This window comes from Zootoca vivipara, chromosome 3 (assembly GCF_963506605.1).
Source record: "Zootoca vivipara chromosome 3, rZooViv1.1, whole genome shotgun sequence".
Taxonomy (NCBI): domain Eukaryota; kingdom Metazoa; phylum Chordata; class Lepidosauria; order Squamata; family Lacertidae; genus Zootoca; species Zootoca vivipara.
Genome location: NC_083278.1, coordinates 120,055,430 through 120,083,005, shown reverse-complemented (window position 1 = coordinate 120,083,005; position 27,576 = coordinate 120,055,430). Strand labels below are relative to the sequence as shown.

The following is a 27,576-nucleotide window of genomic DNA, read 5'->3' as shown; positions in this document are numbered from 1 at the left end:
ACCAACCAAGTTTGCCATAGGTATGAGCTTTCGTCTGCAAGCAAAGATCACCAGTGTTGAAGCAATGATTCATAGAATCATAGAATCATAGAGTTAGAAGAGACCACAAGGGCCATCCAGTCCAATACCATCAAAGTATTCTTGACATATGCCTGTCAAGCCTCTGCTTAAAGACCTCTAGAGAAGGAGACTCCACCACACTCCTTGGCAGCAAATTCCACTGCCGAACAGCTCTTACTGTCAGGAAGTTCTTCCTAATGTTTAGGTGGAATCTTCTTTCTTGAAGTTTGAATCCATTGCTCCGTGCCCGCTTCTTCTTCAACATCAACTTTGTTGGGCTGGTCATGTTGTTCAGGTGCCTGTGTTGTAAACAAAATCTGCCTTTATTCCATTATGGGGTATACAAGAGACCTTATAGAGTCCTTTGTAGGTTCTCCATCGGTACGCGAAAATAACAGAGGCCAACCAGAGAATTTTGAGAAGCAAAACAGCTAGTAAGCCTGATGTTTATTGAACTGTTGCAACAGGGTGCTCCCCTCACAGGAAGGAGAGAGGACCTAGAACAAAGGTGTGGCTGCCCTTATATAGACATTTTAAATTGCCCACCCTGGAGTCCAAGACCACCCCCAGAAACCTCATACATAGATCACAGAAGGAGTGTAGCCCAAGACTACCCCCCAGATACATCATACCTACATCACAGAAAAGGTGGTTTCCCCCCTGAGTTTCCCTCTTGGCTGCTCCCCCTCCCAGCTTCTCCTTCATTTCTTCTTCCTTCTCTTCCTGTCCCATCCCCGCCCCCACTGTTTGGGGACAGCTGGATCACACACCCCATGGCCAGGCAGGCCCTGGAGGAGCCCATGGAGGAGATGGTGTTTTTCTGAAAAAGGCGAGAACGCCATGTTGTTTCTTCGGAGGCCCCAGCTGCACCCAGAGATGCCATGGCTCCCCTGTGGCCTCGTCGGTCCCATGCTCTCGGGGTCTCTCTTGCCTGAAGGAGGGTGGCACCTTTGGGTGCCGGCAGCGCTCACAGGGCGTCCTCAGCTGCCTTCCTGCCATGATGGCTTGGCCTCTGCAGGGCATCCTCTCTTCTCACCATGTTGTCCTAACGGAGGCCTCTCCATTGGGAGATGCCAGGCAAGCGGCCTTAAGGGATCTGTCATGTGACAAAGGCACATGGGAGCAGGGACAGCAAGGCAGGCTGTAACGGCCAAATCCCAAAAGCCAAAGTTTAACTGTCAACTGCCATTCTAGGCTTGAGTCTCCTTCCAGTTCTGTGTAACTTAACAGTCATGAACATCTTTGCCTGTATGTTGTATGTTTGTATGTTTAGCCTGGAGAAGGGAAGGTTAAGGGGTGATATGATAGCCATGTTCAAATATATGAAAGGATGTCATATAGAGGAGGGAGAAAGGTTGTTTTCTGCTGCTCCAGAGAAGCGGACACGGAGCAATGGATTCAAACTACAACAAAGAAGATTCCACCTAAACATTAGGAAGAACTTCCTGACAGTAAGAGCTGTTCGGCAGTGGAATTTGCTACCAAGGAGTGTGGTGGAGTCTCCTTCTTTGGAGGTCTTTAAGCAGAGGCTTGACAGCCATATGTCAAGAATGCTTTGATGGTGTTTCCTGCTTGGCAGGGGGTTGGACTGGATGGCCCTTGGGGTCTCTTCCAACTCTATGATTCTATGCCTCTGTGTTTCTGTAACTGAGTCTATGTTTCTGAAACTATATTTTTGGAAGAGCAATGATTTAATAAAGCTTTCCTTATTTCAACAAAGAACTCTGCTGAAATAAATACCGCTGCGCTTCAGGTTATGGGCCGCAGAGTTTATGGATGGCGAATTGCTAAAGCTGGAGGACCAGGGTGCTGTCGGTGAGTGAGGACCTCGAAGGGACTGTGGTGTCTAGTGGTGAGGCCGCGTACCGAAGAAACAGACCCGGTGCAGCAAAGAGCAGAAGCCACGTCAGCTCAGCAACCTGCGCAGTTTATTAATCTCGGCAACACTGCCCAGATGGAACGCCTAAATGATGAAAACTATTTGACTTGGGCTCTCAAGCTTGAATTAGTTTTGAAACGTGATAAACTTTGGCACTGTGTGGAAACCCGGTTTGGGGGCACTACCCTCTGATAAAGATCGCGAAGAAGATGATAGAGCCAGAGCGCAAATTTTATTGGCTCTAGAGCAGTGGTTCCCAACAGGTGGTCCGGGGACCCCCAGGGGTCCGCGAGCTATGCCAGAGGGGTCCTCAAGATCCTATTAGAATAAAAAATATATTAAATATATTTTGTATGATAACAGATTTTTTGTTTTGGCCGCTTCCTGCATGAGCAGAGTCTAGCGCAAAACTAGAATTAGATAGAGGCAGTAGTTCTGCTGTATGCCGCAAGGACTACAAGAAACTTGGAGAAAAGGCAATGAAAAAGATCCTTCCATTTGCAACCACATATCGGTGTGAGCAAGCATTTTCTTCCATGTGTTTCATGAAAAACAAATATAGGAATCGGCTCGACATGCGGTCGGATTTCAGAGTGAAAGTTTCAAGTTTGGAACCTAATATTTCAGAAATAATGGACTCAAAGGACAGATTTAACTCATCTCATTAAGAACTGAAAATTAAAACTAACTGTATACTGATGGAGTACTCTGTTGTAACTGTAAAAAAAAACGTATAAATATAAAATATAAAAAGACTCTTAATTTGGCTCTCACTTTTTAATTTTAGGATTAGGAATTAATGGGGGTCCTTGTCACAATAGCGGATCAATGAGGGGTCCTCAAGAAAATTTTGTTGGGAACCCCTGCTCTAGAGGAAGCACAGGTTCTACACATTGCAGATTTAGACTCAGCCAAGCAATATTGGGATCGTTTACATCAGATCTACCTGTCTGACAGTGCTGGTTCAATAATTGGACTAACTAGGAGACTGTACAGAACTGTGCTACCTGAAGGTGGATGTTTAACCACCTTGGTGCATGCACACCCAAGTTTGCCATAGGTATGAGCTTTCGTGGGCACGCACAGGTGCTACTGGAAGGATTTTTTATTTTTATTATAACCCTTCACTTTCCCAAACTCTCGCCTTTGTCATTCCTCCTCGTGGACTGAAGAAGGGTGAATGTGTGGCAGGATCCCGGGGGGGGGGGGGGAGAGTAACAGCAAATCCTCCGTGCAGCGAAGAGTTAAACTGCGGAACTCGCTGCCGCGGGAAGCAGTGATAACCACCAACCTGGGTGGCTTTAAAAGAGGACGGGACAAATTCATGGAGGAGGCGAGGACTATCGATGGCTAACAACCCCTGAGGGCTTTGCTCTGGCCCCACAGTCAAAAGCAGGAGGGGAGAGCGCTGCTCTTGCGCTCAGATCCTGCTCATGGGATTCCCTTGGGGGGGCCAATGTGGGCATAGGGTCCTGGGCTAGACGGTTCCCCTAGATCCAGCCGCTGCAGGGCTTAGAATCATCGAATCATAGAGTTGGAAGAGACCACAAGGGCCATCCAGTCCAACCCCCTGCCAAGCAGGAAACAGCATCAAAGCATTCCTGGCAGATGCCTGTCAAGCCTCTGCTTAAAGACCTCCAAAGAAGGAGACTCCACCACACTCCTTGGTAGCAAATTCCACTGTCGAACAGCTCTTGCTGTCAGGAAGTTCTTCCTAATGTTTAGGTGGAATCTTCTTTCTTGTAGTTTGAATCCATTGCTCCGTGTCCGCTTCTCTGGAGCGGCAGAAAACAACCTTTCTCCCTCCTCTATATGACATCCTTTTATATATTTGAACATGGCTATCATATCACCCTTTAACCTTCTCTTCTCCAGGCTAAACATACCCAGCTCCCTAAGCCGTTCCTCATAAGGCATTGTTTCCAGGCCTTTGACCATTTTGGTTGCCCTCCTCTGGACACGTTCCAGCTTGTCAGTTTCCTTCTTGAACTGTGGTGCCCAGAACTGGACACAGTACTCCAGGTGAGGTCTGACCAGAGCAGAATACAGTGGTACTATTACTTCCCTTGATCTAGATGTTATACTCCTATTGAGAGAGTCCTGAATGGAGCCTCCAGGGCCAGAGCCAGTCTACCTTAGAATGGCAGAGCACAAGGTGGGGGAAGGCGCTCTCTTCCTGGGTACCACCGTGAGCGCAGGATCCTCCTGGGCTGGACGGGTCCCCTTCGGCGCGATGCAGCAGCAGCAGCTGCAGGGCTGAGGAGTCCTGGCTGCATGGAGCCTCCATGGACAGAGCCAGTCTACCTTAGAGCGGCGGCGGCGGCGGCGGCAGCTGCACGAGGTTTGGGGCCAGGACGGCGGGCCACTCGCGCGCCCTTCCGCCGCTCTCCGGGGCCGCGAGGGGCTCCCTCTTCCCCGGCGTCATCCTCCAGCGCCGGGCGGAGGCGGCGCCTGTCCTTGGCAATGTCAGCTCCGCCGCGCGGCGCCGTGCAGCGCGCACTCCGGCCGCGGCGGCGAGGAGGAGGAGGAGGAGGGACCCGGCGGCTCCTCGCACGTGGGCGGCCCGAGCAAAGGTCGCTGTCGGCGGGCTGGCCGGGCGGAGAGCTCGCCAGGCGACCCAGGAAGCGCGATCCCCGGCGGACGCCCGGCTAGTAAGTAGGTGCGCGCTGGCCCCGCACGTGGGGACCGGACCGGCGGCGGGACACACGCGTGTTCTCTCTCCCCGCTGCCCCTCTCGGCACTCCCACCCCGGGCGGATCCTCTTCGCCTGGAGCAGGCGGGGTTCAGCAGGTACAGCAGCCGGGGAGGCTAGGGGGGGGGTCCGCTAGGGACGCCGCTCGGTCGCCAAACCGACGAGATCCTCCCTCCCATTGAACAGATCTCCTGTCTAAAGGGAAGCGGGGCCCCAACACAACAGCCCTGCGGGGTAGGCTCGCCTGGGAGTTTCACAGCGGGCTCTCGGGCTGCCGGCCCTGCAAGAAGGGAGCCCCCCCCCCCAAACGGCCACCCGTTGGTATCTAGGCGCAATCTGGGGGGGGGGGTCAGGGAACTGTAGAACTGGAAGGGACCCCAAGGGGCATCGGGGGGGGGCAGGAATCCCACCCTTGCTTAGAACCATTCTGGCTTGGCTTCATTCCCCTTCAGATGGGGGGGGGGGAGGCAGGGCCGGATTTACCTATAAGCTAAACAAGCTCTAGCTTAGGGCCCCACTCTCTTGTGCCCCCCCCCAATCGCTAATAATATACTTCTTAGTTGTATTTCAATTCAACAATTACTTTGATAAAATACGTATTTTGTGATGTGTAAATGGCTTTGGAGACCTCTTAGGTCCGTCAATTACCATATATAGCATATAGTTACAGGTAGGTAGCCGTGTTGGTCTGAGTGGAAGCAAAATAAAAAAATTCCTTCAGTAGCACCTTAAAGACCAACTAAGTTTATATTTTGGTATGAGCTTTCGTGTGCATGCACACTTCTGTGCATGCACACGAATGCTCATACCAAAATAAAAACTTAGTTGGTCTTTAAGGTGCTACTGAAGGAATTTATTCATATAGCATATATTCAACACAAAAAATACAGCTACAAATTGTTGTTGACAAAGGATAGCTAGACATATCAAGGCCCCCCCCCCCCCCGGTTACTTTCAGGAGCTGAGGGCCTCATCAAACCTAAATCCAGCCCGGGGTGGAGGTGGAAAGAGTCGGGGGGGGTGGGGGTGGGAGTGCATCTCTAGCCGCTGGATGCGTGACCCGATCCTCGAGCTGTAGAATTGGGCAGGGACCCCCAGGGGTCATCTAGTCCAGCCCCCCTGCAAGGCAGGAATCACAGGAATCAATGGCCCCCTGCGAGTGAGGCTGTAGTTGGTTTCCACTGAGCAGGGGGGTGGGCTGGATATCCTCTGGGTGCCCTTGCCGCTTTAACATTCTTTATTTGCGACAGCCGAGCTCTGGGTGACTCATTGGAGCCGGGAGAGCCTTCTGGAAGAAGCCAGCCTGTTCCTAGCGGACCCCCCAGTGGGCAGGAGGAGGGGGGGCTGGCTTGGCTGCCAGTGCAGAGCCCCCTTGGGTGAGGGGCATGTAGCAGCTCATCCCCCAGGGAGAATCTCTTTCTGGTTGGAGCTCTGCAAGTTGCCAAGGGGATCGGGGCCACCGTCCTGGGCTATGGAAAATCCCCACTCTGCCGCATTGCTCCCGGTGAGGTCATGAGTCTCCCTCTCCCCCCACCCCACCCCCCAATTTGGATGGTGGTGGCTCTGAGGCTCCAACGCAGTTCCTCGGATGCTGTCCTTGGGTGAAGGTCAGGAAAAATGGAGAGGGGGCCCACAGATGGCAGGGGGCAGCCTGGGGAGCCCACTTTTCCTCCCCCCAGACCCCCCACCCCTCTGGCTTATCTCTGGCGTGCCAGTCATGTCTCTGGGGAGAAGCAGTTCTTCAGCTCTGGGAAATCAGCTGAATGGGGGGGTGGACCAATTTTCCCTGGTGGGTGGACGTCTGGGAGTGAGGGCAGGGAATACCGTTTGGGCATGTGAAAGACAGGGGAGTCCTGAGGCAAGGGGGCAGCTGGCCACACAGACCACCCCTCCTTATTCCTGCCCCCCCCTGTCAGCTGTGGAGACCCTTGAACTCCGAGGGCCTTGAGCAGCTTGGCACAGCTGTAGAGAGGAGGGGGTGCCTGGGTTGCGCTTGCAGCCCCCCCCCCCCCCGTTGGAGCATTTGTGTGGGGACAGGATGCTGGTCAGGGGGGGGGGGACTTTGGCCTGATCCAGCTGCAGCCAGACGCTTCTTTGCTTCTTATGCTGCAAGGCCTCAAATGCCGATCCGCTTGCAAACGAAATAGGAAGCAGGCTTGGCGGCAGCAGCCCCCCCCCATCCCGCTAGTTTCCTTCTGCACTTTAGAGAAAGTTCCCTCCTGGATCCTTGCAACCCACCTCGCTTCTCCTGGGCCCCTATCCTGACCCTCAGACCGGCAGTTCGGCTTTTCTCCCGCTAGGATCGGACAAGCCCTAGCAAGCCACGGTGGGCCGTAATCCCAGGAACTATGCATTCGGCATTCCTGGTTCTGTGGATCAGGGCCCTCCCTGCTGTGTTGTGCAGCAGCTTCTCCCCCACCCTCCATAAGTCATTTTCCTCCATGCCAACCTCTCCTTTGAACTTGCAGCCTGGAGGCCCACTGACTCCTCAAAGTTTGCCAGTTGTAGAGGTTAATCTCCCTCCCTCCTGTTCAGATGCTTAATCTCTCCTCTCGCTTGGCTGCTGTTTCCCAAGCGATGTGGCTGATGATTAAGGAGCGCTTCTCAAGACCTGAGCTTGCTTGATGGAAGCAAAGCCAAGCACTTTGCAAGAGAACACGGCCCCTGCTGCTTGCCTTGTTAAACTGAGCTGCTAGATCTTGCAATGCCCCCGGTGCCTCGGTTTACCCGGAATTTGTTTCTTTGCTAGCCGACTCAGCCGAATGTCTCCTTTCTCACTCTTTCTCTTCACGTGAATCTTTTTAATTGTAAAACCACAGGCTTGGCGTTGCCGTGTGGTGCAGCTCTTTGCCTTCTTAAAATTCTTTACAAATATTGGTCATGCCTAGATGAGAACGATGCCTTATGAGGAACGGCTTAGGGAGCTGGGTATGTTTAGCCTGGAGAAGAGAAGGTTAAGGGGTGATATGATAGCCATGTTCAAATATATGAAAGGATGTCATATGGAGGAGGGAGAAAGGTTGTTTTCTGCTGCTCCAGAGAAGCGGACACGGAGCAATGGATTCAAACTACAAGAAAGAAGATTCCACCTAAACATTAGGAAGAACTTCCTGACAGTAAGAGCTGTTCGACAGTGGAATTTGCTGCCAAGGAGTGTGGTGGAGTCTCCTTCTCTGGAGGTCTTTAAGCAGAGGCTTGACAGGCATATGTCAAGAATGCTTTGATGGTGTTTCCTGCTTGGCAGGGGGTTGGACTGGATGGCCCTTGTGGTCTCTTCCAACTCTAGGATTCTATGATTCAAATTGGGAGAATAACAAAGGCTTCAACGTGAGTCTGGTTGAAATGCGAGTCTTTCTTCTTCTTTTTTGCTCTGTCCCGGGGAAGGCTTCCAAGCCACACAGAGGAGCCTGGCTTCCATTCTTGGGGGGTTCGGGGTTCCAAAGAGGGCAGCCTGGCAGTGCCCCCCTCCTCTCCATGCTGACCCTCATTCCAACCAGGCTGCCCTTGCAGGTCCAGTTTGGGGGGCCTGAGCTCAGATTCCCAGCAGTGAATCCTACATGTGGGACCCCCACAAATGATCCTTTCCCCCTCCCCACAAGGGGCCTGTGCTGCTCTCCCCACCCCATTGGACTGAGGTCTGTGGGGCTCCCTCTCCCCATTTCTGCTCAGGCTACCAGGAGCTATTTGAGGCTGCAATTTCACAACTGGCTCCATCCTTCTGAGTCCCAACATTCTGGGATCTCAGCCGGGCAAGACCGCCTTCCTCCTCTTGGCTTTTTTTGGGGGGGGGCTTCACTTTGTGGACTCTCCGTAGGAGGTTTGCAAACAGAGGCTGGGGGCCATCAGTCAGGGATTCTTGAACTGCAGTTTCTGCATTGCAAGAGGTTGGACTGGATGAGCTCTGAGGGTCCCTGCCTTCCGACTCCGCAGTGTTATGATTCTATGAACTCTTCCCAGGACCCCCTCAACAGGGACACCCCCTTTCTCCTTAAATGGCCTTCTTCCCCCCCCCCCTAACCTGGGCATAGATCAGGCATCCCCAAACTTCGACCCTCCAGATGTTTTGGACTACAATTCCCATCATCCCTGACCACTGGTCCTGTTAGCTAGGGATCATGGGAGTTGTAGGCCAAAACATCTGGAGGGCCGCAGTTTGGGGATGCCTGGCATAGATGGTTCCCTTCCACAGTCTCTGCTGGGAGGCCTAGCGGCCCTCTCTGCAAACTGAGAGCAAGCAGGGCTGGATCAGGCCCGTTTTCTGTCCCATGCCTTTTCAGAGTTCTGGATGGCCCTTGTGGTCTCTTCCAACTCTATGATTCTAAGATCTCTTGGCTGCTCAACTCTCTCTCCATGTGGAGGAGAGGACAATCTGCGCAGCTGACACCAACCCTCAGGAAGTGTTTTGCCTTGAAATGTGAGCAGAACAAAAGAGAAGCCTGCTGGATCAGGCCAAGGGTCCATCTAGGCCAACATCCTGTTCTCACAGTCACCAAACAGGTGCCCATTTGGGGAAACCCACAAGCAGGATTCCAACACAGGAGAAAGAACTTCCTGACAGTAAGAGCTGTTCGGCAGTGGAATGTGCTACCAAGGAGTGTGGTGGAGTCTCCTTCTTTGGAGGTCTTTTAAGCAGAGGCTTGACAGGCATATGTCAAGAATGCTTTGATGGTGTTTCCTGCTTGGCAGGGGGTTGGACTGGATAGCCCTTGTGGTCTCTTCCAACTCTATGATTCTATGAGCCCTCTTCCCCTCCTGCGGTTCCCAGCAACTGGGATTCAGAAGCATCGCTGCCTCTGACTATGGAGACAGAGCAGACCCATCTTGGCTAATAATAATAATAATAATAATAATAATAATAATAATAATAATAATTTCTTTATACCCCACCCACCTGGCTGGGTTTCCCAAGCCACTCTGAGTGGCTGCCAACACAATATAAAAACATGATAACAGATCAAACATTACAAACATCCCTAAACAGGGCTGCCTTCAGATGTCTTCTAAAAGTCAGGTAGTTGTTTATTTCCTTGACATCTGATGGGAGGGCATTCCACAGGGCGGGCGCCACCACCGAGAAGGCCCTCTGCCTGGTTCCCTGTAACTTTGCTTCTCGCAGGGAGGGAACTGCCAGAAGACCCTCGGCGCTGGATCTCAGTGTCCGGGCAGAACGATGGGGGTGGAGACGCTCCTTCAGGGATACTGGGCTATCAACAGCCCTCGCCTCCTCCCTGAATTTGTCCAACCCTCTTTGAAAGCCATTGAAGTTGGTGGGCACCTGTGGGAGGGAGTTCCACTGCCTAACTATGGGCTGTGAGAATGAAGCCTTTCCTTTACCCGTCTACAAGTTCTGGTGTTACGAGAGAGGAATCATAGAATCCTAGAGTTGGAAGAGACCACAAGGGCCATCCAGTCCAACCCCCTGCCAAGCAGGAAACACCATCAAAGCATTCTTGACATATGCCTGTCAAGCCTCTGCTTAAAGACCTCCAGAGAAGGAGACTCCACCACACTCCTTGGCAGCAAATTCCACTGCCGAACAGCTCTTACTGTCAGGAAGTTCTTCCTAATGTTTAGGTGGAATCTTCTTTCTTGTAGTTTGAATCCATTGCTCCGTGTCCGCTTCTCTGGAGCAGCAGAAAACAATATTTCTCCCTCCTCCATATGACATCCTTTTATATATTTGAACATGGCTATCATATCACCCCTTAACCTTCTCTTCTCCAAGCTAAACATACCCAGCTCCCTAAGCCGTTCCTCATAAGGCATCGTTTCCAGGCCTTTGAAGAGCTTTTCTCCACCCCCTCCCTCCAGGCCAGGCACCATGTTCTAAATGTCCAACGCATCTGCTCCTCCTTGCCTCTTCTCTCAACTCGTAACCCCAAATGCTGCTTCTCCTGGGCTGGGCAGTTGGCGCGAGCCAATGCTTCTCCTGGCGGCACCCCCCACTGCGCCCTCGGCACTCGGAGGCTGCTCTTGGGCGGCAGAGGCTGTGTGCTTTGGCCCCGGCTGCTGCCCCTGGGGCGCTTCTCCGAGTCCTCCCTGCCCCCTTGCTGGGAAGATTGGCAGCCAGCGCTTCCCTCCCTTGGGGTCCTGCCAGAATACTTTGCTCCCTCCCTCTCTGCCTCGCAGTCCTTGAGACGGAGAGATTAGCAGCGGCGGCCGAGCGAAGGTCTGCTGCCTCCCAGAGCTGGGGTGTCTGGAGGGGGTGCCGGCTGGGTCACGCGGTGCTGGGTCCTTGGGCTCATTCCTCCTTCCCTCCCTCTCTCTTTCAGATCGCCCCGTCTGGGTCATGGCAGCTGCAGCGGATCCCTGGCAGCGAGGCCACCGCTCGGCGTGCTGGTGATGAGCTGGCGCCCGCTTTTGGCAAGTGGTTGGAGCTGAGTTTCAGCGCAGGGGTCCCTCCCGTGATGGCCGAGGGACAGTAAAAGCCCCTCGCCCTCCCAGAAGCTCCTGAGAGCCGGCGCCTTCTGGGACAGCCATGGCTGCGGCGTTGACGTTTGGAGTGGCCGACTACACCATTTTCATCCTGCTCCTGGTCGTCTCGGCTGGCATCGGCTTCTACTACGCCTTCAGTGGCGGGAAGCAGAGCACCACGCAGGAGTTTCAGCTGGCCAACCGCAGCATGGGCTTCTTCCCCGTGGCTCTCTCCCTCCTGGCCACCTTCCAGTCGGCCGTGGCCATCCTGGGCGTCCCCGCCGAGATCTACCGGAACGGCACAGAGTATTGGTTCCTGGGGTGCTCCTATTTCCTGGGGCTCCTCATCCCGGCTCACGTCTTCATCCCCGTCTTCTACCGCCTGCGCCTGACCAGCACGTACGAGGTGAGTGGGTATCTTCAGGGTCTCCTGGGAAATGGCCTGGCCTGGAGATGGGATCAGAATTGGACCCACGGCCCTCTTCCCTCGGTGTCTGTCTCCCGCTGCAGCCGGTCCACCGAGGCACAAAGTGTAGTGCTCTTTTGGTGTGGTGGCATCGACACTGTGGAACTCCCTGCCTCTTGAAAATCAGGCTTCCTTGCACTCTTTTTGGCACCCGCTAAAAACATTCTTGTACAGTATATATATAAATTTATTTATTTGGTTTTTCAACTTAAAATTTTACAAAGATGTATCAAACATAGATGATAAAAAGAAGATTCCAAGGAATCTCCTGGACTTCCCTCCTCCCCTTTGTGGGTCCTATTATTTATTATTTCCTTCTGCGTCTTTTATGATAGTCCAAATCTTTTACATCTCCATTGTATTCAGAATCCCCCCTTAAACTACAAGTGATATTCCAATCCTACTAACAAAATATTCTCACTTAGACAAGCCTGTTCAGACGTCTGGAAAGTTGGTCTGTTTTTATTTTGTTGCCATTTAAACTTTTTGAAAGTCTTTCATTGTTGGTGTTATTAATTCTTCTTGCTAGCACTTTTATCGCATTATCTTCTTGGCAAAACCGCCTTGAGATGTTTTCTTGGTGGGCGCTGCCAAGTCGAGTCCTGCGAGGAGGCCGCTTGGCTTAGAGCCCCACTGAGAAGCCGGCAATTGGGGGTCTCTGGCCATCCCTGGGGTCCTCCTCTCAAGTGGTACCTGCAGCTGGGGATGTGGCAGGTGAGGGGGGGGGTCAGGAATGCTGCCCCAGGAGAGCAGGGGGGGCTGTCCAGGGGTCCTTGGGCACCCTCTTACTTGGCTCCTGCCCTCCCACCAACAGGGCAAAGGCTGCGCCTGGAAGCCAAGCCATATTGTCTCTCTGCCATACTGACACCCCCCCCCCAATTCTCTTTGTCGCCCCCACCCAGTACCTGGAGCTGCGTTTCAACAAGGTTGTGAGGGTCTGTGGAACAGCCACCTTCATCTTCCAGATGGTGAGTAGAGAAAACCCCCCTGGTCTCTGGGGAAAGGAGTCCTCTCCTTTTGAAGCTCCCAAACCTCCTGCTTAAAGCCCTCCCTCCCTATCCTCCCTCCCTGTCCTTCCTTCCTTCTTTCCTTCCTTTTTTCCTTCCCTCCATCTTTTCCCTCCCTCCCTCCCTTCTGTCTTTTCCTTCCTTCCTTCCTTCCTTCCTTCCTTCCTTCCTTCCTTCCTTCCTTCCTTCCTTCCTTCCTTCCTTCCTTCCTTCCTTCCTTCTTTCCTCCCTCCCTCCCTCCCTCCCTCCTTTCCTGTCCTTCCTTCCTTCTTTCCTTCCTTCATTTTTCCTTCCCTCCATCTTTTCCCTCCCTCCCTCCCTCCTGTCTTTTCCTTCCTTCCTTCCTTCCTTCCTTCCTTCCTTCCTTCCTTCCTTCCTTCCTTCCTTCCTTCCTTCCTCCCTCCCTCCCTCCCTCCCTCCCTCCCTCCCTCCCTCCCTCCCTCCCTCCCTCCCTCCTTTCCTGTCCTTCCTTCCTTCCTTCCTTCCTTCCTTCCTTCCTTCCTTCCTTCCTTCCTTCCTTCCTTCCTTCCTTCCTTCCTTCCTTTTTTCCTTCCCTCCATCTTTTCCCTCCCTCCCTTCTGTCTTTTCCTCCCTCCCTCCTTTCCTGTCCTTCCTTCCTTCCATTTTTCCTTCCCTCCATCTTTTCCCTCCCTCCCTCCCTCCTTTCCTGTCCTTCCTTCCTTCCTTCCTTCCATTTTCCTTCCCTCCATCTTTTCCCTCCCTCCCTCCCTCCCTCCCTCCCTCCTTTCCTGTCCTTCCTTCTTTCCTTCCTTCCATTTTTCCTTCCCTCCATCTTTCCCCTCCCTCCCTCCCTTCTGTCTTTTCCTCCCTCCCTCCCTCCCTCCTTCCCTGTCCTTCCTTCCTTCCTTCTTCCCTCCCTCCCTCCCTCCTGACTTCCGCTTCCTTCTTTTCCCACCCCCCCCACGGTCTCCCCCGTCCTTCCCTCTTGTTCTTCCTGCCTCAGCCATGGAGCTCAGTGGGTGGCACACGCAGAGCAAGTCCTTCTCTCTCAGCCTCGCCTCCCTCACAGGACTGTTGTTGGGCAGGTGGGGAAGGGAGGGAGACCCAGAGACCCTGCAAGGGGTCATGATTCTCCTCTGGCGTCGGCTGCCCCCCATCCTCCAACCTCAGGGCATCTCACAACACAAAAAGGCCCCGTGGGGTCCAGTTCACAATGGGGCTGCCTTTCTCCCCACAGGTGGTGTACATGGGGGTCGTCCTCTACACCCCAGCGCTGGCTCTCAATGCAGGTGAGGAAGAGGCCCTGATCCCAGGGGGGCAAGGCTTTTTTGCGCTGCAGGCAGCTGGAGCATTTGGGGTGGTCTGGGGGCAGGGAAAGTGGGTGGTCTGGACCCAGCCCCCCCCCACTTGGCTGGCGCAGGGTGGTGGGTGGGACCCAGGCATCCGGGGAAGGGTCTCGAGGGGCAGGCAATCTGCCACTGGGCCCCTCCCTGAGGTCTCTTTCTTGCTTGCAGTGACCAGCTTTGACCTCTGGGCCTCTGTGCTGACCATTGGGCTGGTCTGCACCCTCTACACCTCCCTGGTGAGTAGGGACCCCGCAAGGGGCAAGGGGGCAGCTTGAGCCCACTAGAGATTCTCTCCCCCCCCCCCCCGCACGCACGCACACTTCTGGGCTGCAGGAGGTTGTGGGCTCCACAGGGCCCCCCAAGAGGGCAAATTCTTAACCACTATTATTAGCAGTTTGCACTCCCTACTAAGGAAGAGAATGACGCGAGAAAATCCACAACAGCGACAATTAATTCCGTGCTTATTCAAAATCCCATTTAAACAACAGAATGGATGGACTTGATCCGGGGAACCCTGATAGTCAGGGACCCTTCAGTGCTCCCCTTTGCCTCTTAGAGCCCCCCCACAAAATCCCATTGCCCACCCACACACCCCAGGGACCAGGACCACCCACTGTGGAAACCGTGGGCCGGGCCCAGCAGTGCGATCACCCCAAATGTTGCCCCCCCTTAACCGCCCCCTCCTTCCCTTTGCAGGGCGGCCTGAAAGCCGTGATCTGGACGGACGTTTTCCAGACCTTTGTCATGTTTGCTGGCCAGGTGGCCGTGATCGTGGTGGGCACCGTCAAAGTGGGCGGCATGGGGCGCGTCTGGCAGCTGGCGGATGAGAAAGGCATGGTGTCGGGCATCGAGTAAGTCGGGTGGGGCGGATGGGGGGGGCTGGTCCTTCCGTGTGCTGCCCTGCCATTGCCTTTGGGTGCCCCGCAGGATGGGCCCAGCAGAACCCGGGCCCCGGAGCCCATGGCCTTAGGGCCACAGGTGCAGATCCTTCCCTTTGCACTACACCTCTGCACAAGGAAAGCGCATGGGGAAAGGATCCGGGGGGACCCCAAGCCGAACACGAGCCAAGAGGGAGATGCAGCAGCAAAAAAGGCCAGTGCTATTCCAGGCTGCATCTACAGAAGTCGAGTGTCCGGATCAGGAGAAATCAAAGTCCCGCTCTATTCTGGAATACTGTGTCCAGTTCTGGGCAACCTAATTTAGGAAGGATGATGACAAGCTGGAAGGTGGGCAGAGGAGGGGCGACCAAGATGGTCAAGGGTCTGGAAACCAAGCCGTATGAGGAGCGGTTGAAGGAGCTGGGGATGTTTAGCCCGGAAAATAGGAGGCTGAGAGGAGAGAGGAGAGCCATCTTCAAATATCTCAAGGGCTGTCACATGGAAGAGGGGGCAGGACTCGAACCCATGGCTTCAAGTTACAAGAAGGGAGATTCTGACTAACATCAGGAATAACTCGCTGGGGGAATGGGCTCCCTTGAAAAGAGGAGGTTTTAAACAGAGGTTGGATGGCCCACAGTTAGGGGTTCTTGAGCTGCAATTCCTGCATTGTGTGTGTGTATGGGGGTTGGTCTAGATGACCCTTGGGGTTCCCTTCCAACTCTACCATTCTCTGCTTCCCTTTCCTCCCCAGCCTGAACCCCGACCCTTTCGAGCGGCACACCTTCTGGACGCTGGCCTTTGGGGGCGTCTTCATGATGCTGTCTCTCTACGGGGTCAACCAGTCTCAGGTCCAGCGATACCTCAGCTCTCGCACGGAGCGGCAGGCTGTGCTGTGAGTGGGGGCGTCGTGGGGGGGCCGGCGGGGTGTTTGGGAGACGTGGGGCTGAGTGCCCCAAGGTGCTCCAGTCGCCACAAACCTTGACCCCGTCTGGAAGCAGGAACAGGGGGAGCTGGGAGGAGGCTTTGGGGTCAGCCTAAGGATGTCCTGCGAGAGAGAGCTATGGGGGGGCTACTAGGTGGCTGACCTCTTTCCCTCTGGAGCATCTGCCTGGCCGCTGTGAGAAGAGGACGCTGGGCCAGATGTGCCTCCTTTGGCCTGATCCAAACTACAAGAAAGAAGATTCCACCTAAACATTAGAAAGAACTTCCTGACAGTAAGAGCTGTTCGGCAGTGGGATTTGCTACCAAGGAGTGTGGTGGAGTCTCCTTCTTTGGAGGTCTTTAAGCAGAGGCTTGACAGGCATATGTCAAGAATGCTTTGATGGTGTTTCCTGCTTGGCAGGGGGTTGGACTGGATGGCCCTTGTGGTCTCTTCCAACTCTAGGATTCTATGATTCTATGATTCTATGATTCTATGATCCAGCAGCCTCCTCGGGGCCCTGATGGAACCTCCAGCTCCAGAGGCAGTCTACCTGGATTCCAAGTTCTTAGGGGCCTTTTGGCCCCTGTGAGAACAGGAGGCTGGACTGGATGGGCCTGATCCGGCGGCCAGACTCTCCCGACCTCTGTCTCCTCCTCCCTCCAGGTCTTGCTACGCCGTCTTCCCCTGCCAGCAGCTGGCCCTCTGCCTCAGTTGCCTCACTGGCCTGGTGATGTTTGCTTACTACCAGGAGCATGAGCAGAGTCCGGAGCAGAGCGGCGCCTCCCCGGATCAGGTGGGCCAGGCGCTTGCTTCTGCCGGGAGAAAGACCCCCCCCCCTCCTCAAAATCCCAGAGAGGCATTGCTGCTGCCAGTCAGTGTAGGCCAGGGGTCCCCAAACTAAGGCCCGGGGGCCAGATGTGGCCCAATCGCCTTCTAAATCCGGCCCCCGGAAGGTCCAGGAATCAGCATGTTTTTACATGAGTAGAATGTGTCCTTTTATTTAAAATGCGTCTCTGGGTTATTTTGTGGGCATAGGAATTCGTTCATATTTTTTTCCAAAATATAGTCCGGCCCCCCGCAAGGTCTGAGGGACAGTGGACCGGCCCCCTGCTGAAAAAGTTTGCTGACCCCTGGTGTAGGCAATACTGTTGCACAAAAAATGGGAGTGGGCTTTTGCAGACCAGCTCCCCATCAAGGGACCCGGAACCCCCTAAGAAGAATGGGCGGAGACTCTGTCCCAGGAGCCGCCCCAGATGATCTTTGCGGGCCGGCTCCTGTTTGGGGGGGGGCAACTGCGCTCCCTGACTTGCCCCCTGATTTGCATCTCCTCCCCCACTTTTTATTTTATTTTTTTATTGAGATTTTCCAACAAAATTTACCATAATCAATACTAAAAACAAAACAAAACGAACGCAAATGGCATTTTCCATTTCTATTCCCGCCCGCCCCCCACAGCTCCCCCCAACTTCTCTTTCTGGTTTATCACTTACTCATTTCTTCTGCATGTCATTTTCTATACCTTGATATATTGAAATTGAAATCGTACTTTACTGACATATTCTTAACGTTTTACCCTCATATTCATATTTTCTATTTATTAATCAAATCCTGCAAGTGAGTTCAATTCAGTACATTGGGAACCTTTTATGATGTATATACAGAAACAATCTTTCTTAAAGTCATAGGTGGGTTGCCGTGCTGGTCTGAGTCGAAGCAAAATAAAAAAAATTCCTTCAGTTGCACCTTAAAGACCAACTAAGTTTTTATTTTGGTATGAGCTTTCGTGTGCATGCACAAACAGGCCAAACCCTACGCCAAAGGCTAAATGGACATAAATCTGACATCAGGAACCACAAGACAGAGAAACCAGTAGGAGGACACTTCAATCTCCCAGGACATTCTATACAAGATCTCAAAGCAGCTGTTTTATTACAGAAAATTTCCAGAAACAGACTGGAAAGAGAAGTTTCTGAATTGGAACTCATTACCAAGCTTAAAACCATGGAGCCACCTGGGATGAACAAAGACATAGGATTCTTATCTCATTATGCATGATCTAGCTTTCTTTAGCGCCTCAGCCCTTGCTTTCCCCCCCACAGGACCAATTGCAGTCATCAGCAGTCGTTAACAGCCATCAACAGGTTTACCACTCCCATCAGCCCATCACCCATTCCCATCACCCCCACCCTCTGAATATACATAAGGGTCTGGTGGATTCTGTTTCAGTGTATCTGATGAAGTGTGCATGCACATGAAAGCTCATACCAAAATAAAAACTTAGTTGGCCTTTAAGGTGCTACTGAAGGAATTTTTTAATTTTTCTTAAAGTCCTTATCTTGAAGTCTCTCAATCCGCTTCGCCGCCATTTCCACGTATTCCGTCAACTTTTTTCTTTGCCATTGTTCTTTCGTTGGTATTTCGTCGCTTTCCCATCTTGCAGCTAATAAAATCCTGGCTGCTGTTGTCGCTTCCCTAAAGAGATTCTTCTGGTCTTTTGGTCAATCTTGCAGATGGTCCTCTTCTTCGTGATGGATATCCTGCAGGGAGTGCCTGGCCTCCCCGGCCTCTTTGTGGCTTGCCTCTTCAGCGGCTCCCTCAGGTGAGCTCAGCAGGCAGGCAGGCTTCCTTCATTGGGGATCATGAGGACTAGAACCCTTTGTTACTCCCATGGAAGGACCAGAGCACAGGGCTTGGCACGCAGGCTCTGCCAGGTTCGGTCCCTGCCAGCAGCATGTCCAGGGAGGGCTGGGGGGGGGGGAAGACCCAGGAGGGCTGCTGCCGCCGGCCAGTGTCGACAGTACAAAGCCTTTGTTCCTGCTTAGATCTTCCTTCGGAAACAGGAGGACTAGAGCCTCGTGCTTATTTCCCCTCTCCTGGGAGGGCTGGGAGAAAGAGCCAGCCCTGAGCTAGAGGGGCTTTTTCTGCCCAAGGGCCTTTTTCTGCCCCCTTCCCTTCGGCTGACTCCCCCCCCCCCCACCGCTGTGCCCCCGTCTCGTCTCTCGGCAGCACCATCTCCTCCGCCTTCAACTCCTTGGCCACCGTGACCATGGAGGACCTGATCCGCCCTTACGTGGGCCGCATCCCCGAAGGACGGGCCACACTCTACTCCAAGTTGCTAGGTGAGCTGCCCCGGGGGGGAGCCGGAGGAGGGGGTTGGGGGGCAGGTAGTGTCCCAGTGCCCCCACCTCCAAGGCTCCAGCCCCACAGCCCAGGGGGGGGCCTCCCTCTCCTCTCCCTCTCTGGGGACCTGACTGGACTCCCTTCTCTCCCCAGCTCTGGGCTACGGACTCCTCTGCCTGGGCATGGCTTACGTCTCCTCCATGATGGGTTCGGTGCTGCAGGTAAGGGGTCGGTGGAGCAGGCAGCCTGGGAGGGAGGAGATAGGTTTGGAGGCGGTGCACATTTATTTTTTTAAATAATAATTGGGGGTTGGTCTGGATGACCTTTGGGGGACCCTCCCAACTCTATGGTTCTATGATTCTCTCCCCCCTTAGGCTGCCCTCAGCATCTTTGGCATGGTGGGGGGCCCTCTGCTGGGAGTCTTCTCCCTGGGCATGTTCTTTCCTTGTGCCAATTCCGTGGTGAGTAATGCTGTTTATTTGGGGGGGGCGGTGTTAGGAGCTGTTGTGCCCTCACCCCTCTTTCTCTGGGGGCAGGAGCCTTCCCTTCCTCTTCCCATGCTTCAAAGGGGGCAGCCAGCAATAGCTGGTGGGTTTTTTGTGTGGGGGTGAGGATCCCTTGAAGACGCAATGGGATATTGGCTCCTCCCAAGGCAAGATGGAGAGCGGCGACGGCCGGGAATAGACATACGGTAACATTTTGCAAGGACGGGAAGAAGCGCCCCGTGCAGAATAGTCGTCTCGCACAGGAGGAATAAGGATATAGTTTGAATGCTTCACCTATCTATATATATAAAAATGTAAAAATCTTGAAATTGTTGGCCGCTATGTTCTCCGTAACCGCTTGACCGATCGTCCTGAAATTTTGACACAACGATCCAGGCCACTCCCCGGGGGTCGCTGGGGACAAGAAAACCTCAAATCACACACCTGGGCAGGTGTAGACCTGGATTTCCACCAAGTCAAACAGCACCCTCAAGTGGAATTCCTCCCACAGTACACCCCCTCCCTCAGACAGAAGTGCATGCTGGGAAATAAAACCCAGAACATAACAGTTCCTTCTCCAAGGGTGGGGGCCAAGGTATGGAGATACAGGGGGGAGGGGCCAACACTCCCCAGGGACAACAGAGGAAAGGGTATCCTACCGAAACACAGGGATGAGCCAGGGTGGATTCAGGAGGGGCAGGATACGTCATGGATCGGGACGGGGGGGGGGCACAGGAAAGAACCACAGCAATGCGTGGCTGGGTCAGCTAGTAGATTTATAAATCATTGAATGTGTCTAGACGAATGGATGTCCTTAATATTGCAGTTGTTGTATCAGGAATTGTTCTTTTGAATGGAATGGAATTGAGATGAACAAGATTTTGGGACTTGGAAACAGAGGAACATCATCAAACCATCAATTTTAGCACGCAGACACAGAGGGGGCCACCTAAATGATATAATTTGGCATCTGAATGATTGGGATTAGTAATTGTGTTATAATTTGGCACCCTTATAATGAGGCTACCCTTGGATTATTGTAATTGAAAACTAATAAAAATTATTGTCACAAAACACCCCCTCTCTTCCTCCACCTCCTCCTCCTCTCGCTGCTCTTCCTCAGGGGGCCATCTCTGGCTTGGCTGCCGGGCTGGCCATGGCGTTTTGGGTGGGCATCGGGAGCTGGGTGACCAAACAGGCGTCTGTGCCCCCCACGACTGGCATCCCCCAACTGGACGCAAACCTCACAACGGCCGTCATGACAACGCTGCAGACCATAACGACGACCCCAGAGAGGTAATGGGGAACGGGGGGACCCCAGGAGGCAGTGGGGGGGCTGTGTGTGTGTTTAGGGAGAGCTTACTATTCTTTATAGCATTCGTATCCCACCGTTTTTCTCCAAGGGGCATCCATGCTTCTCCCCGCTCCTCATTTCATCCCCACAACGACCCTGCAAGGTAGGGCAGGTAGAGAGCCGGCAGGGCAGGAGCCTTGTGGCTGAGGGGGGGGTCTAACCCCCACCCCGGGATGAAGCGTCTAGGGTTGGGCTCCTCTTCCCAGGTGGCCTTTCCCATGTTTGCTTAACCTGAATGTTGCTGGAAAGAGAGGTTTGGTTGCCCTGAGCGACTGGACCGTGGGTCACAAGGGATTCTGGGGTGCCTCTCTGGACTCTCTCCGCCCCACGGACCACTTGGGGGTCCTGTGCTGCGAACGGGATCTGAACACCCAAAGCCCAGGTCCCAGCATGGGTCGTCCGTCTCTGGCTTCGAGGCAATTTGTGGCTATTTTGCTGGGGTTGGGGTTGGGGGGATGCCTCCTCCACCTACACCATCCTCCTCCTTTTCCTCGCTTACCTCCAAGCTCTCATCCTGCCATTTCCTTCCTGAACTTAGAATTGGAAGGGACCCCCGAGGCACATCTAGCCCAACCCCCTGCAATGCACGGTTCAAGCATCCCTGGCAGGCAGCCCTCCAAGGAAGGAGAGAACCACCGCCTTCCGAGGGAGTCGGTTCCACTGCCAAACGCCTCTTGCGCTCTGCCTTCCCAGTCTTGAGTCATAGAATCCTAGAGTTGGAAGAGACCACAAGGGCCATCCAGTCCAACCCCCTGCCAAGCAGGAAACACCATCAAAGCATTCTTGACATATGCCTGTCAAGCCTCTGCTTAAAGACCTCCAAAGAAGGAGACTCTACCACACTTCTTGGCAGCAAATTCCACTGCCAAACAGCTCTTACTGTCAGAAAGTTCTTCCTAATGTTTAGGTGGAATCTTCTTGTAGTTTGAATCCATTGCTCCGTGTCCGCTTCTCTGGAGCAGCAGAAAACAACCTTTCTCCCTCCTCTATATGACATCCTTTTATATATTTGAACATGGCTATCATATCACCCCTTAACCTTCTCTTCTCCAGGCTAAACATACCCAGCTCCCTAAGCCGTTCCTCATAAGGCATCGTTTCCAGGCCTTTGACCATTTTGGTTGCCCTCTTCTGGACACGCTCCAGCTTGTCAGGCTCTCCTCTCTTGCCACGTGAAGCCATTGGTTCGGATCCTTCCCTCCGGAGCGGCAGAAGACAAGCTCTGCCTTCCATGTCCAGGCAGGCTCATCAATGGGCGAGGCAGCTTCTGGGGCAAGCCCCTCGCTCTCAACCTCCTCCGTTCCCAATATGGGGGTGCAGTACTTGCCAACCCTACAGGGTTGTTGTAAGGACAGCTCTGCTGGATCTGGCCCAGCGGTTGGCTTCGCCAGCGCCCCACTGGGAGACCCACAGGATCCCCTGCGGCTGGTGTCTGGAGCTGCTGGTGGTATAAAAGCATTTTCCCAGTCTCCACTGCCCCCTTGGGACTGGGGGGGGGGGGGCGGCTGCGTCCAGGGGCCAGCATCTCTTTCTTTCTTCCTTGGATAGATTTTATTAAAGTTTGAAAGGAGATTTATGAAGGTTAATTTCCAATATCCAAAGATTAAAGATACTAATATAAATAAAAACTCAAACCAGAAGAAGGGTGGAGGGAGAGAAGAAAAGAAAAAAGGAGAACTTTCTACGCTTTGTATATCAGCTATAGATAGAAAATGACAGTATTGAAAACACTCCCTCCAAGATAAACACCCAACAATTCTACTTTCTACAAACCAGTATTTTCTTCAGCCCTCAGACCCCAGATATTGTAAGGTCATGTTCTTTTTCACACAAAAAGTCTGTAAAGTCAATATTGACAGTCAACTATTTTCCTCTCATTCAACATGTCAACTTTCCCATCTAAATCCAATAATTTTAGCACCCATTCTTCCACTGTGGGTCTCAATGATGATCAACGTCTTGCTACTGTGATCATGTATTGAAATAATGTTCCATAGTCCTTTTCTAATAATATATCCATTCTTTCTAGCAGGGAAAGTTCTGGTTCCAATTGAAGGTTAATCCTTAAAATCATCCGCATTAATGTCTGCATTTGTAACCAATATTTCTTAGCTTTTTTACAAGTCTACCAAGCAGAATAAAGTTTCGCTTCATATTTTTCACACATGCCAGCATCTCTTTGGGGGGCTATGCATTATTATTATTATTATTACTATTAATAATATTATTTACCACACTTAAGAAGCACCTCGAAGCCGTTTCACATTGCAATAGAAAGCACACGTAAAGGCAATTGCATCTATAACACAGTTTCAGTTTAAATCTCAATAACTCTTGGGATAAGAAATCTCCCCTTGGAAGGCGTGCTGAAAGAGGAAGAGGTGGCGAAAAGACAGGAGAATCCTAGGATTGTAGGGTTGGGAGGGACCCCAAGGGTCATCCAGTCCAACTCCCTGCACTGCAGGAATCAAGACAGTGCCCGTCTGATGCGAACTCAATCTTTTGGTGGGGCAGCACCTGCCCTGTGGAACTCCCTGCCTCTTGATATCAAGCAGGTGCCTCAACTGTCCTCTTTCCGGCGCCTGCTACAAATGTTTCTGCCTTTTGCTGCAGGCTGACGGGGCTGCGCAAGTTCTACAACCTGTCGTACCTGTGGTACAGCGCACACAACTCGACCACCGTCATCGTCGTGGGACTGCTGGTCAGTTACCTCACAGGTAGGTTGGGAGTACGGGTGGCACTCGATTTCGCGGGCCCCCCCACGAAGCTGAATGTTGGAAGATTCAGGACGGAGGAAATTTGAAAGGGCCTCTTGCAGCTTCTCGTTAACCTACGGAACTCCCTCCCTCAGGAGGCAATGATGGATGCCAAGTTGGATGGTTTTAAAACGGGATCAGACACATTCATTGGGGGGGGGGGAGAGGGCTATTGATGGCTCCCAGCCAGGATGGCTCTGCCCTGCCTCCAAAGTCAGAGGCAGCGATGCTTGTGAATATCTTGTGAATATCAGTTGCTGGAAACCACAGTGATGCTCTTGGGCTCGGATCCTGCTTCCGGGTTGGCCACTGTGAGAACAGGAGGCTGGAGCAGATGGGCCACGGGCCCTTCAGAGGTTCTTACGACTAGAGGACCAGAGCTGGCCCAAGTCAGAAGATGCTAAGGCAGGCATCCCCTAACTGCAGCCCTCCAGATGTTTTGGCCTACAACTCCCATGATCCCTAGCTAACAGGACCAGTGGTCGGGGAAGATGGGAATTGTAGTCCAAAACATCTGGAGGACCAAAGTTTGGGGATGCCTGTGCTAAGGGGGCAGGTGCTGGGGTCTCTGTGTGTATTCTGCGCCCAGCGAGCCAGAGTGCGAGGCCTTGGGGGTCTCTGCCCCCCCTGCCATTGCAGACTAGTGGCCTTCAGCAGAAGGGGGGTGGAATCCTTATTTCATTCCTCTTAGAAGCCACCACCAGCATTTTATAGTGGGGGGTGGGGGTGGGGAGGTTGTTTCAAGCCTCACTAATAAATGTATAAAAGAAGCCTGGAGTCGGGGGCATGGAAAGGCGGGTCCCGGTGGGGCCCTTCCGACCAGCACCCTTTGTGAGCCTTCCTTGGCATTCTGACTGGCACCTGGGTTCATGCCTGGGAGGCCGAGCAGGGCTGCCTCTCCTGGCCCCATCAGGAGAGAGTGTGACGCTGCCTTCTTGCCCACCCCCCAGGCCCCATGCGGGGGGAGGACGTGGACCCCCGGACCATCTTCCCTGTGCTGCCCCGCCTGTTCTGCTGCTTGCCGGCGAGGTACCGAGAGAGGCTGCGCTTCGGGGTCTGCTACCCCCAAGAGGTGAGGTCTTCTGCGTGCGCCTTGAGTGTGTGTGTGTGGGGGGGGAGAGCTCTGGAAGGGGGGAGGCTGGGGAAGGCGACCTCCCATGTGCTTTGGAGCCCTGAGGAAGCGCACCGAGGGGGGTTGGAGCAAGAAAGAGGGATTGCGAGGAGCTCCAGAAAGACCCCTCCAAACTGAGAAAGGGGTAGTAAAGCAGGTGTGAGTTCTATATAAGCTAAGGTTATGGAAACCCTCAGGAAGTGGAATAGAAGGTTGTGTCCAATTTCGAATGCAATTGGTCAAGCGGTTTCAGAGAAAAGTGGACTTTAACAAACATTTTTTATTAGATTTCATGACAAAATCTCAGGGCAGTTCACAAGGTGAGGGATACCTAGCTTACTAGCAGCACATGTGAAAAGGATCTGGGGGTCTTAGTGGACCACAAGCTGAACATGAGTCAGCCATGTGATGCAGCAGCAAAAATGGCTAATGCTATCCTAGGCTGCATCAGCAGAAGTCTAGTGTCCAGATCAGGCACCCCCAAACTTCGGCCCTCCAGATGTTTTGGACTACAATTCCCATCTTCCCTGACCACTGGTCCTGTTAGCTAGGGATCATGGGAGTTGTAGGCCAAAACATCTGGAGGGCCGCAGTTTGGGGATGCCTGGTCCAGATGAAGGGAAGGAATAGTCCCACTCGATTCGGCCTTGGTCAGGCCACACCTGGAATACTGTGTCCAGTTCTGGGCACCACAACTTAGGAAGGGTGATGACAAGCTAGAAGGTGTGCAGAGGAGGGCAACCAAGACGATCAGGGGTCTGGAAACCAAGCCTGATGAGGAACGGTTGAAGGAGTTGGGTATGTTTAGCCTGGAAAAGAGGAGACTGAGAGGAGATAGGAGAGCCATCTTCAAATATCTCAAGGGCTGTCACATGGAAGAGAGAGCAAACTTGTTTTCTCCTGCTCTGGGGGGCAGGACTCGAACCCATGGCTTCAAGTGACAAGAAGGGAGATTCTGACTCAACATCAGGAAAAGCTTTCTGACAGTAAGAGCTGGGACTCCGTTTCCTTGGAGGTTTTGAAGCAGAGGTTAGATGGCCATCTGTCAGGGGTGCTTTAGCTGAGATTCCCGCGTTGCAGGGGGCTGGACTAGATGATCCTTGGGGGTCCCTTCAAACTTCAAAATTCTATTGTTCTAAGCATGCAGATTGTTCTGCTGGTGCAGAAAAACCGCATCCCTGAAGTTTGACTTGTGCCATCTCTCTCTCTCTCTCTGCCCAGGACGGAAACCGCCAAGAGCCGGTCCCCCTTTCTGTGGGAAAGAACACCAATGGGCTACTGAATGGGCCACCGGAGGGCCTGCCCCTTGGGGGGCACAGTGAAGGAGGGGAGCCCCCCGGGGAGGGGGTTGCCCAGCCAGGTGGAGGCCACATCCTGCGGGAGACAGCCCTCTGACCTGGGCGGTGTGAGCAGGCGGGGGGCGGTTGGCACTGTTCCGAGAGAGGACACCCCCGGGGGGGGGGAGGGGGTCCCAGACCCTCCTTGGGGCCCCTGTGGGCCGCTCTGCACTGGATCCTGGATGAGCCCCTGCTGTTGCAGCACTGGGGGGGGGCAAGCTGGACCCCACGCCCGGGTGATGGAGGCGCCCTTTCCGGGGTCCTTTCCGGGGTCCCTCCTGCCACTCCTTCTCTTGCCATATTGTGAATGTGCCAATCTCTTAAGTGTGGGTGGGGGGGCTCTTCCCCCCCTAACTCAAGCCCTATTGGGGCGAGGCAGGCGTGCCTGTGTCCTCCTGCCACCCCAACGCCCTCGGAGCCCCCCAGCCCACCCAACTGAGGCCTCACCAAAGAAGCCCCCCTTGACCTTCAATGGGGTGGGGGGCTACCCTCTCATTCCACTCCCCCCCCCCAGTTTGCTGCAGAGCTTCTTCAGCAAGAAGCAGCCCTTCGGGGGGGGGGGAGCAGGCTTAACCCTGTTCCAAAGTCCTGCCCACCAGTGGGGGGGGGGAGCACAGACATTCCTCCATCTCAGCGGCAGCCCCTCCATCCACTCGTGGGCCTTGTCATCCCCCCCTCGTTTTCTCTTTTCTGTACCCCATGTTGCCCTTCTCTGAGAAGTACTGTTTTCCCGGTTCCTTGCCTTTCTGACGATGCTCAGCGAGGATTTTGGCTGCTGTTAATAAAAAAACGGTTCTTGTTGCTGCTGTCTGCTTTGTGGGTGGAAGCTGGGCGTTGGGGGAGCCAGGTTCAAATCCTGCCTTGCTGGGCTGCTCTTGGAAGACGATCTGGGGCATTGCTCAAGGGGTGCCGCTGTGTATGTGGGGCGGAACGTATGTCCGCTGGAACGTATTTATTACATTTATAACCCACCTTTGCTCCCAAGGAGCTCAACGTAGAGCACACCGTTCTTCCCCCTCTCCTTCTAATCCCCACAGCAACCCTGTGAGGTAGGCCAGGCTGAGAAAAAGACAGAGACTGGCCCCCAAGGACCGACCGCCAGTGAGCTTCATGGCCAAGTGGTGATTTGAACCCTTTCCTCTCATTTTCCAGTCCAACACTAACCGCTACTCCATACTGCCTCGTGCAAACAACAGTCAGAGATGCAGGGGGAGGGGGGAGCCTGGAAATTGCAGGCTGGTTAGTCCCAGGAAAACAAGAGGCAGTGGTGGCCACCACCTTGGGAAGAAGATTAGATAAATAGATGGAGGAGGAGAAGGCGGCTCTGGGTGGAAACTCGCCAGGAAGGCTCTGCTCTGCCTCCACAGTGGGAAGAGCATTGCTCTTCTGCTCGAATCCTGCTTGCCCGCCTCCCACAGCCACCTGGTTGGCCTCTGCGAGAACAGGATTCCTGCATTGCAGAGGGTTGGACTAGATGACCCGTAGGGTCCCCTTTGGCCGGAACCAGCAGCCAGGCCCTTCTGTGGCAGGCGACAAGAGGCATGAAGGCAGCTGCTGCTGTGACCAGTAGGAGAGACAACTTCAAATATCTCATGGGTTGTCAGATGGAAGATGGAACAAGCTTGTTTTCTTCTGCTGTAGCGGGTAGGACTCGAACCCATGGCTTCAAGTTACAAGAAGGGAGATTCTGACGGTACTTTCCGATGGTAAGAGCTGTTCAACAGTGGAACAGACTCCCTTGGGAGGTGGTGGACTCTCCTTCCTTGGAGGTTTTTAAGCGGATTGAAT

The 27,576-nt window shown here is 53.5% G+C and overlaps 2 protein-coding genes across 5 annotated transcripts in view; both read left to right on the top strand.

The window, feature by feature from the left end:
- The window catches only part of LOC132591937 (uncharacterized), a 125,231-nt gene that overhangs the window by 13,233 nt on the left and 84,422 nt on the right, over positions 1–27,576 (top strand). The window lies entirely within an intron of this gene.
- SLC5A6 (solute carrier family 5 member 6) lies at positions 4,465–26,617 on the top strand. Of its 4 annotated transcripts, none has more exons than XM_035110776.2 (16): positions 4,465–4,590; positions 10,904–11,451; positions 12,414–12,479; positions 13,717–13,768; positions 13,994–14,061; positions 14,522–14,676; positions 15,455–15,595; positions 16,289–16,418; positions 18,136–18,224; positions 18,632–18,744; positions 18,899–18,966; positions 19,120–19,206; positions 20,354–20,526; positions 23,198–23,301; positions 24,291–24,412; positions 25,673–26,617. In XM_035110776.2, exons 2-16 carry the CDS (start codon positions 11,110–11,112, stop codon positions 25,844–25,846), a joined length of 1,884 nt encoding a protein of 627 aa, XP_034966667.2. In that variant the 5' UTR covers positions 4,465–4,590; positions 10,904–11,109; the 3' UTR covers positions 25,847–26,617. The 4 variants fall into 4 exon arrangements, with proteins under 4 accessions (XP_034966667.2, XP_060129221.1, XP_034966668.2 ...); XM_060273238.1 differs by having other exon boundaries at positions 4,465–4,594; XM_035110777.2 differs by having other exon boundaries at positions 4,465–4,598.